Source organism: Hemiscyllium ocellatum, unplaced genomic scaffold (assembly GCF_020745735.1).
Source record: "Hemiscyllium ocellatum isolate sHemOce1 unplaced genomic scaffold, sHemOce1.pat.X.cur. R, whole genome shotgun sequence".
NCBI lineage: Eukaryota > Metazoa > Chordata > Chondrichthyes > Orectolobiformes > Hemiscylliidae > Hemiscyllium > Hemiscyllium ocellatum.
Window position 1 is genome coordinate 594,147 of NW_026867602.1, and position 18,143 is coordinate 612,289.

At 49.3% G+C, this 18,143-nt stretch overlaps 1 protein-coding gene across 3 annotated transcripts in view; it reads right to left on the minus strand.

The window, feature by feature from the left end:
• LOC132809045 (synaptonemal complex central element protein 1-like) overlaps nt 1–18,143 on the minus strand; it is a 40,649-nt gene that overhangs the window by 7,244 nt on the left and 15,262 nt on the right. For 2 of the 3 annotated variants that reach the window (XM_060822419.1, XM_060822421.1), the window contains 6 exons: nt 9,130–9,184; nt 7,997–8,086; nt 6,754–6,817; nt 3,970–4,039; nt 3,697–3,814; nt 678–773 (listed from right to left, as the gene is read on the minus strand). In XM_060822419.1, the coding sequence (XP_060678402.1) occupies nt 678–773; nt 3,697–3,814; nt 3,970–4,039; nt 6,754–6,817; nt 7,997–8,086; nt 9,130–9,184 (493 nt within the window). The remainder of the gene's footprint in view (nt 1–677; nt 774–3,696; nt 3,815–3,969; nt 4,040–6,753; nt 6,818–7,996; nt 8,087–9,129; nt 9,185–18,143) is intronic. The other variant, XM_060822420.1, reaches the window with a different exon arrangement.

Here is an 18,143-nt window from a genome sequence, read left to right on the forward strand (position 1 = left end):
GATAGGGTAAATAGACAATGACTTTTCCCCCTGGGGTGGGGGAGCCCAGAACTAGAGGGTTATAAAATCATGAGGGGGCGTGGATAGGGTAAATAGACAAGGTCTTTCCCCCCTGGGGTGGGGGAGCCCAGAACTAGAGGTTTATAAAATCATGAGGGGGGCATGGATAGGGTAAATAGAGAAGGTCTTTTCCCCTCTGGGGTGGGGGAGTCCAAAACTAGAGGTCTATAAAATCATGAGGGGAGACATGGATAGGGTAAATAGACAAGGTCTTTTCCCCCTGGGATAGGGGAGTCCAGAACTAGAGGGGCATAGGTTTAAGGTAAGGGGAAAGATTTAAAAGAGACCTGAGGGGCAACGTTTTCACACAGAGGGTGATGCGTGTGTGGAATGAGCTGCCAGATGAAGTGATGGAGGCTGGTACAATTGCAACATTCAAAAGGCATTTGGATAGGTATATGAATAGGAAGGGTTTGGAGGGATATGGGCCGGTGCTGGACTAGACTGGGATTGGGATATCAGGTGGGCACGGACGGGTTGGGCCGAAGGGCCTGTTTCCGTGCTGTACACCTCTAGGACTCTATAAATCACCGATGAGAGATTGCACATTCTGTTAAAGCTGAGAACAAACATCCCAGTTTGGTCACAGATCCAAGCGCTGGGTTCTTTTAGCTCACCTGCTTAGCTTTGGTATCTGCTGAAGATCTGAGGAACACTCCGAAACCTCTCTGAACATCCTTTTCACTGCTTTGTTCTCTTCCTCAAACAGTTGGCTGCAAATCAAAAGACAAAAATAAAAGCAGCAATGCTTTCACATCCAACCTGTTTTCATGTTGTGTTTCTTAAAATAGTCTTTCAGACACATCTCAAGATCTGATATTCTTAGACATCCCGGGGGGAGAGTAGAGTAGCCTTTTATTTCTCACTTCTACCACGTACAACAGATACAGTAAAAATGAGACAGCGTTCCTCCAGGACAGAGGGTGCCTTATGGACAGCACAAACTACACACGGCGTAATGTGCATATGAAGTGCACATCGTGCAAGGTACAGTCTAACAGAAGAATGATGAATAATAGACATTGTTCTACCAGAAACACAAACCCGTTTCAGATGGGGAAGGGTCCAATTATACTGTGTTAAAGAGCCTGATGGCTCGGGGGAAGAAACAGTTGCACAGTTTGACCGTGAGAGACCGTACGCTCTGGTATCCGCTGCCAGATGGCAGGAGGGAGAAGAGTTTGAGTGAGGGGTATGTGTGGGGTCCCCCACAACGCTCTTGGCCTTCCGGATGCAGCGTGTAGTGTAAATGGGAGTGCAGGGAGACCAGGGGAGGCCAAGATCATAGAGTCAGAGTCATAGAGATGTGCAGCACGGAAACAGACCCTTCGGCCCAACCCGTCCGTGCCGACCAGATATCCCAACCCAATCTAGTCCCACCTGGCCCATATCCCTCCAAACCCTTCCTATTCATATACCCATTCAGATGCCTTTTAAATGTTGTCATTGTACCAGCCTCCACCACTTCCTCTGGCAGCTCATTCCATACATGTACCACCCTCTGGGGGAAAAAGTTGCCCCTAAGGTCTCTTTTATATCTTTCCCCTCTCACCCTAAACCTATCCCCCTCTAGTTCTGGACTCCCCGACCCCAGGGAAAGGACTTTGACTATTTACCCTAACCATGCCCCTCATGATTTTATAAACCTCTGTAAGGTCACCCCTCAGCCTCCGACGCTCCAGGGAAAACAGCCCCGGCCTGTTCAGCCTCTCCCTGTAGCTCAAATCCTCCAACCCTGGCAACATCCATATAAGTCTTTTCTGAACCCTTTTCAAGTTTCACAACATCTTTCCGATAGGAAGGAGACCAGAATTGCACCCAACATTCCAACAGTGGCCTAACCAATGTCCTGTACAGCCGCAACATGACCTCCCAACTCCTGTACTCCAATAAAGGAAACCCATGACGTGGAAAGACCAGGGATACCTAGGATCAGATATCCTCACAGTGCATGGAGGCCAGAGCTACCTTTTGTCTGAGGCTTTGCTGTGCAGGTAGACTGGAGAAGCTATGACCAAGGCCCCATGGTACAGGGAGACAGGGGTGCCTAGGCCAGTAGCCTCACAGTGCAGGTAACCAGGGAAATCCAGGCTTAAGGACCCAAGATGTACGAAGACAATACCCAGAGGCAAAGGAGTCTAGGGCAAAGGACGGGGATCCCATTCACTGAGAAAGAGGGAAAGGCCCTCCCAGTATGTTCTGGGAGATCAGGGAAAGGCCCATGCAGGTCATTCAGGCCTGAAGCCCGAAGGCACAGAGAGATCAGGTCCAAGGCTTCACTGAGCATGGAGAACAGGCCCAAGGCCTCACACGGTGCAGATGGACCAGAGCAAGGCCTGAGGCTTCACGGTGCAGGGAGACAGGGACAAGGCACCAGGGGGCAGACAGACTAGGCGGAGACCCAATAGTGCAGGAATACAAGGCCCAAGGCCTCACACGGTGCAGAGAGACCAGAGCAAGGCCTGAGGCCCCCACGGTGCAGGGAGATGGGGACAAGGCACTGAGGGCAGGGAGACCAGGCCGAGACCCAATGGTGTAGGAAGAACAAAGCCAAGGCCTCACACAGTGCAAGGAGACAGGAGCAAGGCCTGAGGCCCCCATGGTGCAGGGAGATGGGGACAAGGCACTGAGGGCAGGGAGACCAGGCCGAGACCCAATGGTACAGGAATACAAGGCCCACAGCCCCACACGGTGCAGAGAGACCAGAGCAAGCCCTGAGACCCCATGGTGCAGGGAGACAGGGACAAGGCACTGAGGGCAGGGAGACCAGGCCGAGACCCAATGGTGTAGGAATACAAGGCCCAAGGCCCCGCACGGTGCAAGGAGACAGGAGCAAGGACCGAGACCCCATGGTGCAGGGAGACAGGGACAAGGCACTGAGGGCAGGGAGACCAGGCCGAGACCCAATGGGGTAGGAAGACAAGGCCCCCAGCCCCACACGGTGCAGAGAGACCAGAGCAAGGCCTGAGACCCCATGGTGCAGGGAGACGGGGACAAGGCACTGAAGGCAGGGAGACCAGGCCGAGACCCAATGGTACAGGAAAACAAGGCCCAAGGCCCCGCACGGTGCAAGGAGACAGGAGCAAGGACCGAGACCCCATGGTGCAGGGAGACAGGGACAAGGCACTGAGGGCAGGGAGACCAGGCCGAGACCCAATGGGGTAGGAAGACAAGGCCCCCAGCCCCACACGGTGCAGAGAGACCAGAGCAAGGCCTGAGACCCCATGGTGCAGGGAGACGGGGACAAGGCACTGAAGGCAGGGAGACCAGGCCGAGACCCAATGGTACAGGAAAACAAGGCCCAAGGCCCCGCACGGTACAAGGAGACAGGAGCAAGGACCGAGACCCCGTGGTGCAGGGAGACAGGGACAAGGCACCGAGGGCAGGGAGACCAGGCCGAGACCCAATGGTGCAGTAAGACAAGGCCCCTAGCCCCACACGGTGCAGAGAGACCAGAGCAAGCCCTGAGGCCCTGCAGTGATTGTAACGAGTTGAAAAGTGTGGCGCTGGAAAAGTACAGCAGGTCATGCAGCATCTGAGGAGCAGGAGAGTCAATGTTTGGGCATAAGGCCTTCAGCATTCCCCCACCCCCCCATCGCCCCATCCCACACACAATTTCCCAGTTGCAGTACTCACTGGGTAAACTTTGCCTCTTTGCTGTGCAGGAAGACGGCCTCGTCAGAAGCAGCTCCCCGTTGCCGGAGAGAGTCCAGTTCCTTGTCCAGGGTGCCCAGCTTCTCCAGCATTGTGCGCTCTGTTTCAGAAAAAGACAACGGAGGGCGGATGATGACCTCAAGAAGGGGTTGGTGGGAGGCGGGAGGGAGAGTGTTGAGGTGCAGCGGCGGGGTGGGCTTGGAAAACTCATGGGCGCCGTTCAATCTCAGTTAGTTGTGATGAGGGAGCGGTTACCTTCGCTCAGGAGCTGCTGCTCGGAGTTTTCAATGTTCCGCATCTCCAGTTCAAGCCTGGCCGGAGTCTGCTGGAACGGAAACAGACAAAGATGGCACTCAATGTGGAGTAGGGGTACGCTACTGACAACTAGGGCCTGGTCATGGGAGACAAGGGTGAGCTTTTAGTGCTCCCTTAATTTTCCACTCTGTATTTTGCCACGTCAGCAATTGCGTTAAGGCATGCACACCTAAGGCACTTTCCCATGTGAGTGGGATAGTAAGCAGGAGGCCAACAGCAAGTGTGAAAGCATGGGCTGTCAAACCTGTTCACTCCTCTTCACAGGCTCAGTGGTTAGCACTGCTGCCTCACAGCACCAGGGTGCTGGGTTCAATTCCACCCTCAAGTGATTTTGTGGAGTTTGAACATTCTCCCTGTGTTTATGTGAGTTTCCTCTGGGTGCTCTGATTTCCTCCCATGATCCAAAGGTGTGGTGCCAATGTTTAAGAAGGGTGGTAAGGACAAGCCAGGGAACTATAGACCGGTGAGCCTGACGTCGGTGGTGGGCTGACAGTCGGAGTGAATCCTGAGGGACAGGATGTCCATGTGTTTGGAAAGGCAAGGACTGATTTGGGATAGTCAACATGGCTTTGTGCGTGGGAAATCATGTCTCATGAATTTGATTGGGGTTTTTGATGAAGTAATAAGAAGGATTGATGAGGACACAGCGGTAGATGTGATCTATATGGACTTCAGTAAGGCGTTCGACAAGGTTCCCCATGGGAGACTGGTTAGCAAGGTTAGATCTCATGGAATACAGGGAGAACTAGCCATTTGGATACACAACTGGCTCAAAGGTAGAAGACAGAGGGTGGTGGTGGAGGGTTGTTTTTCAGACTGGAGGCCTGTGACCAGTGGAGTGCCACAAGGATCGGTGCTGGGCCTTCTACTTTTCAACATTTATATAAATGATTTGGATGTGAACATATGAGGTACAGTCAGTAAGTTTGCAGATGACCCCAAAATTGGAGGTGTAGTGGACAGCGAAGAGGGTTACCTCAGATTACAACAGGATCTGGACTAGATGGGCCAATGGGCTGAGGAGTGGCAGATGGAGTTTAATTCAGATAAATGTAAGATGCTGCATTTTGGGAAAGCAAATCTTAGCAGGACTTATACACTTAATGGTAAGGTCCTGGGGAGTGTTGCAGAACAAAGAGTTCTTGGAGTGCTGGTTCATAGCTCCTTGAAAGTGGATTGCAGGTAGATAGGATAATGAAGACGGCGTTTGGTATGCTTTCCTTTACTGGTCAGAGTGTTGAGTACAGGAGTCGGGAGGTCATGTTGCGGCTGTACAGGATATTGGTTAGGCCACTGTTGGAATATTGCGTGGAATTCTGGTCTCCTTCCTATTGGAAAGATGTTGTGAAACTTGAAAGGATTCAGAAAAGATTTACAAGGATGTTGCCAGGGTTGGAGGATCTGAGCTACAGGGAGAGGCTGAACAGGCTGGGGCTGTTTTCCCTGGAGCGTCAGAGGCTGAGGGAATGACCTTATTGAGGGTTATAAAATCACGAGGTGCATGGATAGGGTAAATAGACAAAGGGTGGGGGAGTCCAGAACTAGAGGGCATAGGTTTAGGGTGAGAGGGGAAAGATATAAAAGAGACCCAAGAGGCAACGTTTTCACGCAGAGGGTGGTACATGCATGGCATGAGCTGCCAGAGGAAGTGGTGGAGGCTGGTACAACTGCAACATTTAAAAGGTATCTGGACGGCTATATGAATAGGAAGGGTTTGGACTTGCCTAAATTGGGCTGGGATGTCTGGTTGGTATGGACGAATTGGACCAAAGGATCTGTTTCCATGCTGTACAGTCTATGACTCAATTGCAGGTTAAGGTGGATTGTCCACAGTGTTAGGTGCATTAGTCAGGAGTAAGTATCGTTAGGGGAATGGATCTGGGTGGGTTGCTCTTTGGAAGGCCGGTGTGGATTTGTCAGGCCAATCCCTCCACACTGTAGGGATTCTAATCTCTAATCACCTAGGAGAAAGTGAGGACTGCAGATGCTGCAGATCAGAGCTTAAAAATGTGTTGCTGGAAAAGCGCAGCAGGTCAGGCAGCATCCAAGAAGCAGGAGAATCGACGTTTCGGGCATAAGCCCTTCTTCAGGCATGAGGAGGGTGTGCCAAGCAGGCTAAGATAAAAAGGTAGGGAGGAGGGACTTGGGGGGTGGGGGGGGGTGCGTTGGGAATGCGATTGGTGGAAGGAGGTTAAGGTGAGGGTGATAGGCCGGAGAGGGGGTGGGGGCGGAGAGGTTGGGAAGAAGATTTGACCTGCAACACATTTTTAAGCTCTAGTCTCTAATCACGTCAGGCTAAAACCGACAATTGCATTTATATTTCCGAGGTATAAAACTAAACTGAAGCAGAGACACACAGCCAGGAAGCCTGTTGTACAGTGTTGGATTACTCAATATATGACGGTTGTAACTAAATCATTTTCAGGAGCTTTTGGATGTGAGTACCATCCCTCAACTCCCATGAGGAATCTTTCCAGGACAGATGGCGGAATTTGAATTCAGTATAAAAAGTCAGCGATTAAGTGTCCAAAGAGGCTCATTAAACTATTATCGGTTGTCTGTTTAAAAAAAACTTATGTGGTTGAACAAACGGGAGATTGGAACAAAGGCTCAGTCATCAGATCAGTCATCGCCTGATGGAAGGGCAGAGCAGTGCTGAGGAGCCAAATGGTCTCCTCTTGCTCCTAATGTTTGTATTCTTGTTCCCAGTCTCATTTTTCTTACGTAAAATTCAGCCATCCACTTGTGCTTGCTGATGAGTTCCTCAAGTTGCTGCTCAAATGTGTTCCTGGAAGAGTTAAAGAAGGTTGCTTGAAGCACAGCGTCTGTCCCAATTCATCTCAATAAGTATTTTTGAAAACTTTTTAACAACTGAGGGCACAACGCGAGCGACACACGCCCACGAGTCGCTTAAGCCGAGCTCAGAACTCCACCCCAATGCTGCACTTTTACAAAGACGTAGCACTGTTAATCACATTTCAGTGGCAGACCCAGAGGCGCGGCGAAAGAGAGGGAGAGCGTTGACCGAGGCTGGATGCAGAGTGGACCCTGATCCCTGGGAATCCAGGACCGCGTACAGGAGGAAGCTGGGAGGGAGGACAGGAGGCTGGGGGGGGGGGGGGGGGGGGGGGGAGGCTGGAAAGTCCAGGTATGCTCTGGGAGCTGCAGGTTCAGAGGGTCCTGGGTGTGGGCACCTTTCACCGACTTGGCAGGACACAGTTTTATTTTCAAAAGAAGCTCAAAGAATCAGCTAATTTCGACATTTTGACAGGATACATGGACGGGATGGAGGGAATGGGACTAAGTTGAAATTGTGAAAACCAGTGGGGGCATGGGTAAGTTGTACTGAAGGACCTGTTTTCATGCTGTACTGAGTCATGAATCTGATTGGTGGACAGGAACATCATGGTCAAGGAGTAAGTTACAAACTGTACAGCCAGGCAATTGGCCTCAGGAGCCTCTGATTGGTGTGCGCGATTGAGTTATATCATACGTCTCCGAACCGACTCAAACACCTGGGACTCCTGAGAGGTTAAACTAGATCTACTTCAAGCCTACTTGAGGAAGCAGGATGGTGAAGAAGCTGGTGAAAATTCATTTGACACTGTACAGCCAGTGGGAGGAATTAACGTCGTCTCTGTCATTAACCTCTTGGGTGCGACAGATGTAACCTTTCGTGGCCAGGTACTGCCTGCAACGCTGGCCCTCTCTGTTACCTGCTCGAAGATAAGTGTGGACCGCAGACGCCGGAGATCGGAGTCAAGATTGTGGTGCTGGGAAAGCACATCCAGCCAGGCAGAATCCGAGGAGCAGGAGAATCGACGTTTCGGGCACGAGCCCTTCATCAGGAATGAGGCTTGTGAGCCAAGGGGGTAGAGAGGTAAATGGGAGAGGCTGGGGGGAGGGAACGGTAGCTAAGAGTTTCCATACTCTTGTCAGGCAGGGGCTTATCACCCCTCCTTCTTACCTTTCTTTCTTCCTCTTCAGCTTCTCTTCCTCAATCTGGGCAGTTAGCGCCTCAATTCTTTGTTTGCTCTCCCGGCTCACGTCCAGCTGTCTAAGGAAATCGCACACAGTACAGTTAACATTTCAGGGGACAGGTGGAAAGGGGGTCGCTTTTAGCCGTAACGACCAGCCTTGTCTGGCGATGGCCGGTGATCAGATGTGCCCAGTGACTAGTGGTTAGTGACTTCCGCCCCCCCACTCCCCACCCCCACCAGGCCTTGCCTTCTGTAACAGCACTCTGAACTGCTGAAGCAGAAACCGGCAGTCAGGGCCGTTGGCGAAAGGCCCATTGCAGACTGGCCACCTCAGTGCCAGGTCCTGATTAAACCCTGGGGAGTTTCACACTGAGAACTGCAGCACCTCTGTGTCACAGTGCAGCGGCTCCTGCACTCTGAGGTTCCTGCTCCTTGCATGCATCAGCCTTGGTCCAACATTCTCACTACCTCTCGAGGGAGAGCACTCTTGAACAAGGTGTGTGGCAAACGAATCAAAGGCAAGGACTCTTTTCTCACACAGCGAGTGGTCACAGGTCTGGAATGCACTACTCCAGGGTGTGGCGGAGGCAAAGTCAATTGGACCTTTAGCTGTGGGGAGTGGGGCTGAACTGAGTTGTTCTTGCAGACAGCCAGCATGGATTCAGTGGGCTGAATAGCCTCCGTCTGTGCTGTAACTGTCACCACCATGAGACAAACGGGGCTAATTCCAGACAGCACTCTGTGCTGACCTCCAACAGGGTGACAGTCAGGCTTTATGAGCGCCGAAGTACACTCTGTGCTGGGGTGGACTGATCCAGAGAGAACTCTGTCTGCTGCTGGCTCGCACTGAAATCGTCTCCCGGTCCTCACTGTGCCAAGCATCGTACACCTAGTTTAGTGAAGTCAAGGGTAATGGGGAGTACCAGGAACGTAGGAGAGGAGGAGACAGGGTGCTGCGCCTGGGGAGGGGCAAAACTGTCAACAGTCTTCCTTGGTCAAAGCCTCAAAAGGAGACAATTTCACTTTGAGAAACATATCCAACCGACTCAGCCAGCCAGGTTAAGTCCACCATAGGTTACCTTGTTGAGATGCTCATTAACGGGGTTGAGTCCTCTCTTACCTCTCAGTCTGAGCTTTACTCTGATCGTACTGGAAATGCAGCCTCTTCAAATTTGCTGCAAAGGAAGATGGTTGGGAAAAGAGGCTTAAAATGTTTACCGTTCATCTACTGACATAGCCCATGAGCCACCAAAAGACTGCCTAAAACTGGCACAGCATTTCTCTATTCAGTTTCGCAAATCGGATTTGTGACAGATGGGGAGCTATGAGACAGGGAGGCGCACACATACACACACACACAGACATATATATCCCAGACACACACACACACACACCAATATACCCCCCCAGACACACACAGCCCCCATATACCCCCAGACACACACACGCACACCCACTTACCCCCAAACACACATACAGCCCCATATACCCCAGACACACACACACACACACACACACACACACACTGGGGGGGGGGCAGGGAGATAGTGAGGAAAGAGATCAATCTGACACGGGTACAGCTGAGAACAGACGTGAGCCAAACAGTCAGGGCAGGCAGGGACAAGGTAGGACTAATAAATTAAACTGCATTTATTTCAATGCAAGGGGCCTAACAGGGAAGGCAGATGAACTCGGGGCATGGTTAGGAACATGGGACTGGGATATCCTACCAATTACAGAAACATAGCTCAGGGATGGGCAGGACTGGCAACTTAATGTTCCAGGATACAAATGCTTTAGGAAGGATAGAAAGGGAGGCAAGAGAGATAGGGAACTGGTATTTTTGATAAGGGATAGCATTACAGATGTGCTGAGGGAGGATATTCCCGGAAATCCATCCAGGGAAGTTATTTGGGTGGAACTGAGAAATAAGAAAGGGAGGATCACTTTATTGGGATTGTATTATAGCCCTCCCAATAGTCAGAAGGAAATTGAGAAACAAACTTGTAAGGAGATCTCAGCTATCTGTAAGAATAATAGGGTAGTTATGGTAGGGGATTTTAACTTTCTAAACATCGACTGGGACTGCCATAGTGTTAAAGGTTCAGATGGAGAGGAATTTGTTAAGTGTGTACAAGACAATTTTCTGATTCAGTATGTGGATGTACCTGCTCGAGAATGTGCAAAACTTGACCTACTCTTGGGAAATAAGGCAAGGCAGGTGGCTGAGGTATTTGGAAAGGCAAGGACTGATTTGGGATAGTCAACGTGGCTTTGTGCGTGGGAAATCATGTCTCACAAACTTGATTGAGTTTTTAAAAAAGTAACAAAGAGGATTGATGAGGGTAGAGCAGTAGATGTGATCTATATGGACTTCAGTAAGGCGTTCGACAAGGTTCCCCATGGGAGACTGGTTAGCAAGGTTAGATCTCATGGAATACAGGGGGAACTAGCCATTTGGATACAGAACAGGCTCAAAGGTAGAAGACAGAGGGTGGTGGTGGAGGGTTGTTTTTCAGACTGGAGGCCACAAGGATCGGTGCTGGGTCCTCTACTTTTCATCATTTACATAAATGATTTGGATGTGAGCATAAGAGGTAGAGTTAGTAAGTTTGCAGATGACACCAAAATTGGAGGTGTAGTGGACAGAGAAGAGGGTTACCTCAGATTACGACAGGATCTGGACCAGATGGGCAACACGAAACACACACACACACACACACACACACACACACAGAGACAGGTACACAGGCACATACACACACACACACACTTACAGACACACACACACCCAACACATACCCCCCCACACACACTTACATAGACACACACACACACACACACTCACACTTACAGACTCACACACACACCCAACACATACCCACCCCACACACACTTACACACAGACATACACACACCCAACATATACCCCCCCACACACTTACACAGACACATACATACACACACACATACTTACAGACTCACACACACACCCAACACATACCCCCCCCACATACACTTACACAGACACACACAGACACCCAACACATACCCCCCCACACACTTACACAGACACACACACACCCAACACATACCCCCCACACACACTTACACAGACACACACACACCCAACACATACCCCCCCACACACTTACACAGACACACACACACCCAACACATACCCCCCACACACACTTACACAGACACACACACACCCAACACATACCCCCCACACACACTTACACAGACACACACACACCCAACACATACCCATCCACACACTTACACAGACACACACATACACACACACGTACAGACTCACACACACCCAACACATACCCCCACACACACTTACACAGACACACACATACACACACACACACCCAACACATACCCCCCACACACTTACACAGACACACACATACACACACACTTACACAGACACACACACACTTACAGACTCACTCACACACTTACACAGACACACACACACGTACAGACTCACACACACACTTACACAGACCACACACACTTACAGACTCACACACCCACACACACACCCAACACATAACCCCCCACACACTTACACAGACACACACACACACCCAACACATACCCCCCACACACTTACACAGACACACACATACACACACACACTTACACAGACACACACTTACAGACTCACACACACACTTACACAGACACACACACTTACAGACTCACACACACCCAACACATACCCCCCCACACACTTACACAGACACATACATACACACACACTTACAGACTCACACACACCCAACACATACCCCCCCACACACTTACACAGACACAGACACAGACACACACGCACACACCCAACACATACCCCCCCACAAACTTACACAGACACACACAGACATACACACACACACACTTACAGACTCACACACACCCCAACACATACCCCCCCACACACTTACACAGACACCCACATACACAGACACCCACTTACAGACTCACACACACCCAACACATACTCCCACACACACTTACACAGACACACACACTTACAGACTCACACACACCCAACACATACCCCCCCCACACACTTACACAGACACACACATACACACACACACACTTACAGACTTACACACACCCAACACATACTCCCACACACACTTACACAGACACACACATACACACACACACACTTACAGACTTACACACACCCAACACATACTCCCACACACACTTACACAGACACACACATACACACACACATACACCCAATACATACCCCCCACACACTTACACAGACACACACATACACACACACATTTACTTACAGACTCACACACACTTACACAGACACACACACACACTTACAGACTCACACACACACTTACACACATACTTACAGACTCTCTCACACACACACACACACCCAACACATAACCCCCCACACACTTACACAGACACACACATACACACAGACACACTTACAGACTCACACACACCCCAACACATACCCCCCCACACACTTACTCAGACACCCACATACACAGACACCCACTTACAGACTCACACACACCCCAACACATACCCCCCACACACTTACACAGACACACACATACACACACCCACTTACAGACTCACACACACCCAACACATACCCCCCCACACACTTACACAGACACACACATACACACACACACACTTACAGACTTACACACACCCAACGCATACTCCCACACACACTTACACAGACACAACATACACACACACGTACAGACTCACACACACCCAACACATACCCCCCACACACTTACACAGACACACACATACACGCACACACTTAAAGACTCACACACACACACACACCCAACACATACCCCCCACACACTTACACAGACACACACTTACAGACTCACACACACCCAACACATACCCCCCACACACTTACACAGACACACACATACACACACAAACACTTACAGACTCACACACACCCAACACATACTCCCACACACACTTACACAGACACACACACACACACACACCCAACACATACCCCCCACACACTTACACAGACACACACATACACACACACTTACAGACTCACACACACCCAACACATACCCCCCCACACACTTACACAGACACAACATACACACACACGTACAGACTCACACACTTACACAGACACACACATACACGCACACACTTAAAGACTCACACACACACACCCAACACATACCCCACACACACTTACAGACTCACACACACCCAACACATACCCCCCCCACACACTTACACAGACACACACACACTTAAAGACTCACACACACACACACACACCCAACACATACCCCCCACACACTTACACATACACACACACTTACAAACTCACACACACAACACATAACCCCCCACACACTTACACAGACACACACATACACACACACACACTTACAGACTTACACACACACACCCAACACATACCCCCCCCACACACTTACACAGACACACACATATACACACACACACTTAAAGACTCACACACACACACACACACACCCAACACATACCCCCCACACACTTACACAGACACACACTTACAGACTCACACACACCCAACACATACCCCCCACACACACAGACACACACATACACACACAAACACTTACAGACTCACATACTTACAGACTCACACACACCCAACACATACTCCCACACACACTTACACAGACACACACATAAACACACACACACACCCAATACATACCCCCCACACACTTACACAGACACACACATACACACACACCCACTTACAGACACACACGCACACATACTTACAGACTCACACACACATACACAGACACACACACAAAACCAACACATACCTCCCCACACACTTACACAGACACACACATACACACACTTACAGACTCACACACACCCAACACATACCCCCCCACACACCTACACACACACACACTTACAGACTCACACACGCTTACACAGACACACACATACACACACACATACTTGAAGACTCACACACACCCAACACATACCCCCCACACACTTACACAGACACACACTTACACACACACATACTTAAAGACTCACATACACACACACACCCAACACATACCCCCCACACACTTACAAAGACACCGCAACCCACACATACACACAGACACACAAACACACACATAGACACACATCCACATACGCACAAACACCCACCCACAGACACACACGCACAGACACCCACCTACACACACACATACATACATGATATATTTGAAAAGAAGACAGGGGTGGGAGGCACATGTTTTGACAGGTGTCCAGTACAAACACAAAGCTACATTTTAAAGTTCTTCGTATGTTTGAGTTGTGAGAGTGAGTACTGACTCCATCACTGTTTATCTCATCTTCGCAGCGGTAGTGAAATGTTTCGAAACCTAAATAGCTCAGAGAATGGTAGTTCCCCCTCCCCAAGTATTTTTGCCACCAGGCAGCTTGGTACATGAATATTTTAAGGGAAGAAACAACACAAAGGAGGGAGAGAGTGACAGAGAAAGAGAGAGCCAGGTTTTGCTGCTATCAGTCTCATTTATCCATCTCTCTCCCTGCTCTGCTGCACAGATCTGCTGAAATGTGAATGGTTTATACATTCCTGAGTCTAGCTCCATTGACTTTCTAACCTTTCATCTCCCAGTATGGGACAGTACCATGCAAATATGAATCAGGCAGGACATGCAAATACTTCGATGCTGACGTTATTGTCTAGTTTCACTGTGTTTTGGATGAAGTGGCAATTTCAAAGGATATCTTGTATGGGTTCCCTGGATTTACATCATCTGTGGTCAGGTGACAACGGCAGCCATTTTAGATCAACACATGTTGCCTTTAAAAACCACCTTAATCCAAGAAGATTTCAGGCATTAAAATCAGAGGATGTCAGTTGAATATTAGTAGTCAACATTTACTCATGGGGGGTGGGGAGACGATGGCCGAGTGGTATTATCACCAGAGACCCGGATAATGTTTTGGGGACCTGAATTTGAATTCTCAAAGAGTGGAATTTGAATTCAATTTAAAAAAAGTCTGGAATTACAGCCAAAGAAAGTGGTGGAAGCTGGTATAATTACAGTGTTTAAAAGGCATCTGGATGGATACATGAATAGGAAGGGTTTAGAGGGATATGGGCCAAGTGCTGGCAAATGGGACTAGATTAGTTCATGATATCTGGTCAGCATGGACGGGTTGTACCGATGGGTCTGAATCTGTGCTGTACATCTCCATGACTCTAAGAGCTTAATGACGACGATTAATCCATTGTCGAATGTTGGAAAAAAGCCCATCTGGTTCACTAACATCCTTTAGGGAAGGAAACTGCCATCCTTGCCTGGTCTGGCCTACATGTGACTCCAGACCCACAGCAAGGTGGTTAACTCTGAACTGCCCTCCGGGCGATTAGTAATGAGCAATACACGCTGCCTAGCCAGCCATACCCTCAACCAACAAATAAAGGGTAAAGATTACCATCACAGTATCTCTCAGGCTGAGGAGAAAGTGAGGTCTGCAGATGCTGGAGATCAGAGCTGAAAACATGTTGCTGGAAAAGCGCAGCAGGTCAGGCAGCATCCAAGGAACAGGAGATTCAACGTTTCGGGCATAAGCCCTTCTTCAGGAATGAGGCAAGTGTGTCCAGCAGGTTAAGATAAAAGGTAGAGAGGAGGGACTTGGGGGAGGGGCGTTGGGAATGCGATAGGTGGAAGGAGGTCAAGGTGAGGGTGATAGGCCGGAGTGGGGTGGAGGAGGAGAGGTCAGGAAGAAGATTGCAGGTTAGGAGGGCGGTGCTGAGTTCGAGGGAACCGACTGAGACAAGGTAGGGGGAGAGGAAATGAGGAAACTGGAGAAATCTGAGTTCATACCTTGTGGTTGGAGGGTTCCCAGGCAGAAGATGAGGTGCTCTTCCTCCAACCATTGTGTTGTTATGGTCTGGCGATGGAGGAGTCCAAGGACCTGCATGTCCTTGGTGGAGTGGGAGGGGGAGTTGAAGTGTTGAGCCACGGGGTGGTTGGGTTGGTCGGTCCGGGTGTCCCAGAGGTGTTCTCTGAAACGTTCCGCAAGTAGGCGGAATGCAAGTAGGCAACTCTCTCAGGTTGAGACTTTGTGTCCAGATTCTGGACACTCCAAACCAAGGGAACCATCCTTTCGGTATGTCCCTTTTCCCACCCCGTGAAAATGTGTCTTGTCTTTTTAACTTTGCTTTTTGTTTTTCTAACCTATAGTTATATGGTGTCTGGCTGGAATGTAACCTTTTTTTTCCCCTTCATTTCTCAATTCTGTAACTAAGGATTATACCTAGGTCCCTTTGTACTTAAGATGGCATTGTAAGTGGCAACTAATAAACTCTTCATTGGGCCCATTCGAGTGCGCGAGACAATAAAGGCTATTTTATTATGAACTTTTCATTGTATTCATTTGAGTATTGGGTGACAATAAAGGCGATTTGTTTCAGTTCCAAAACTGGTATGCTTCAACAAGATCGCCTCTCATTTTTCTGAACTCCAGAGATGACAGGACCAGTCTTCTCAATCTCGCCTCATAGGGACAAGATACGCCAGGAGAATCTCCCATTCTTTAGGAGCAGGAGTAGGCCATTCAGCCCCTCGACCCTGTTCCGACATTTAACACAATCGTGGATGATCTCATCTCAGCAACAACTCCACTTTCCTGCCCGCTCCCCATCACCCTTCAACTGGCTACATTCCAGTGAAAAAAGTCCAAGCCTATCCAGTGTTTATTTATAACATACCCAGCAATATCGTGATAATAAATCCCTTCTGAACCCTCTTCAGCTTAACAATATCCTTCCTATAACGGGCCAACTGGAACTGAACACAGGACTCCAGAAAAAGTTTCTCCAATGTCCTGTACAACCCCAACATGACTTCCATCTCTGTTCTAAATCTGCTACCCCTTATTCTAAAACAATAACCTTTCATTTGAGATTGACCCGTATGATCCTTTCCACAACTACTCTTCAACATCTAAGATTAGATTCCGTACAGTGTGGAAATAGGCCCTTCGGCCCAACCAGTCCACACCGACCCTCCGAAGAGTAACCCACCCAGACCCGTTTCCCTCTGACTAATGCACCTATTACTATGGGCAATTTAACATGGCCAATTCACCCTAACCTGCACGTCTTTTTGGATTGTGGGAGGAATCCGGAGCACCCAGAGGGAACGCAGGCAGACACAGGGAGATTGTGCAAATTCCACACAGACAGTCAGCTGCCCGAGACTGGAATCGAACCTGGGTCCCTGGTGCAGTGAGGCAGCAGTGTTAACCACTGTGCCACCGTGCCGCCTATCAGTTAGGTCGCCATTCATTCTTCTAAACTCTAGAGATGATAGGCCGAAAGTGGTCACTCCCTCTTCATCAGACAAACCACTCATCTCTAGAATCAATCTAGTGAACTCCGACTGAATACAACTCCATCCCTCCTTAAGTAAAGAGACCAATACTCCAGCTGCTGTCTCACTACTGCCTTGTACAGTTGCAGCGACACTTCCCTACATTAACACTCTATTCCTTTAGCAATAGATGCCAAAATTCCAGCTGGCCTTCCTTGTTACCTGCTGTCCCTACATCCTAGTTTTCTGTGATTCATGCACAAGGACACAGAGCTTGTGCATTTCAAACTTTCTCTCTATGTGGGTGAAATGTTACTGTTCTGTTCCATCGATCAGAATGGATAACCTCTAGCCCCCAGAGATTGGCCCATTCACCCCAGCTATCTACATCCATTTGTAAATTGTTTATTTCCTTATTGCAACTTACTTTCTCACCTATTTTAGTGCCATATGCAAATCTAGACAAAGTGAGGGCTGCAGACGCTGGAGATCAGAGTTGAGTGTGCGGTGCTGGAAAAGCACAGCAGGTCAGGCAGCATCTGAGGAATAGGAGAATCAATGTCTCGGGCAAAAGCCCTTCATCAGGATTGATTCACCATTCCTGATGAAGGGCTTTTGCCTGAAACGTTGATTCTCCTGCTCCTCGGATGCTGCCTGACCTGCTGCGCTTTTCCGCACCACACTCTCGACCCATATGTAAATTTTCTATCCC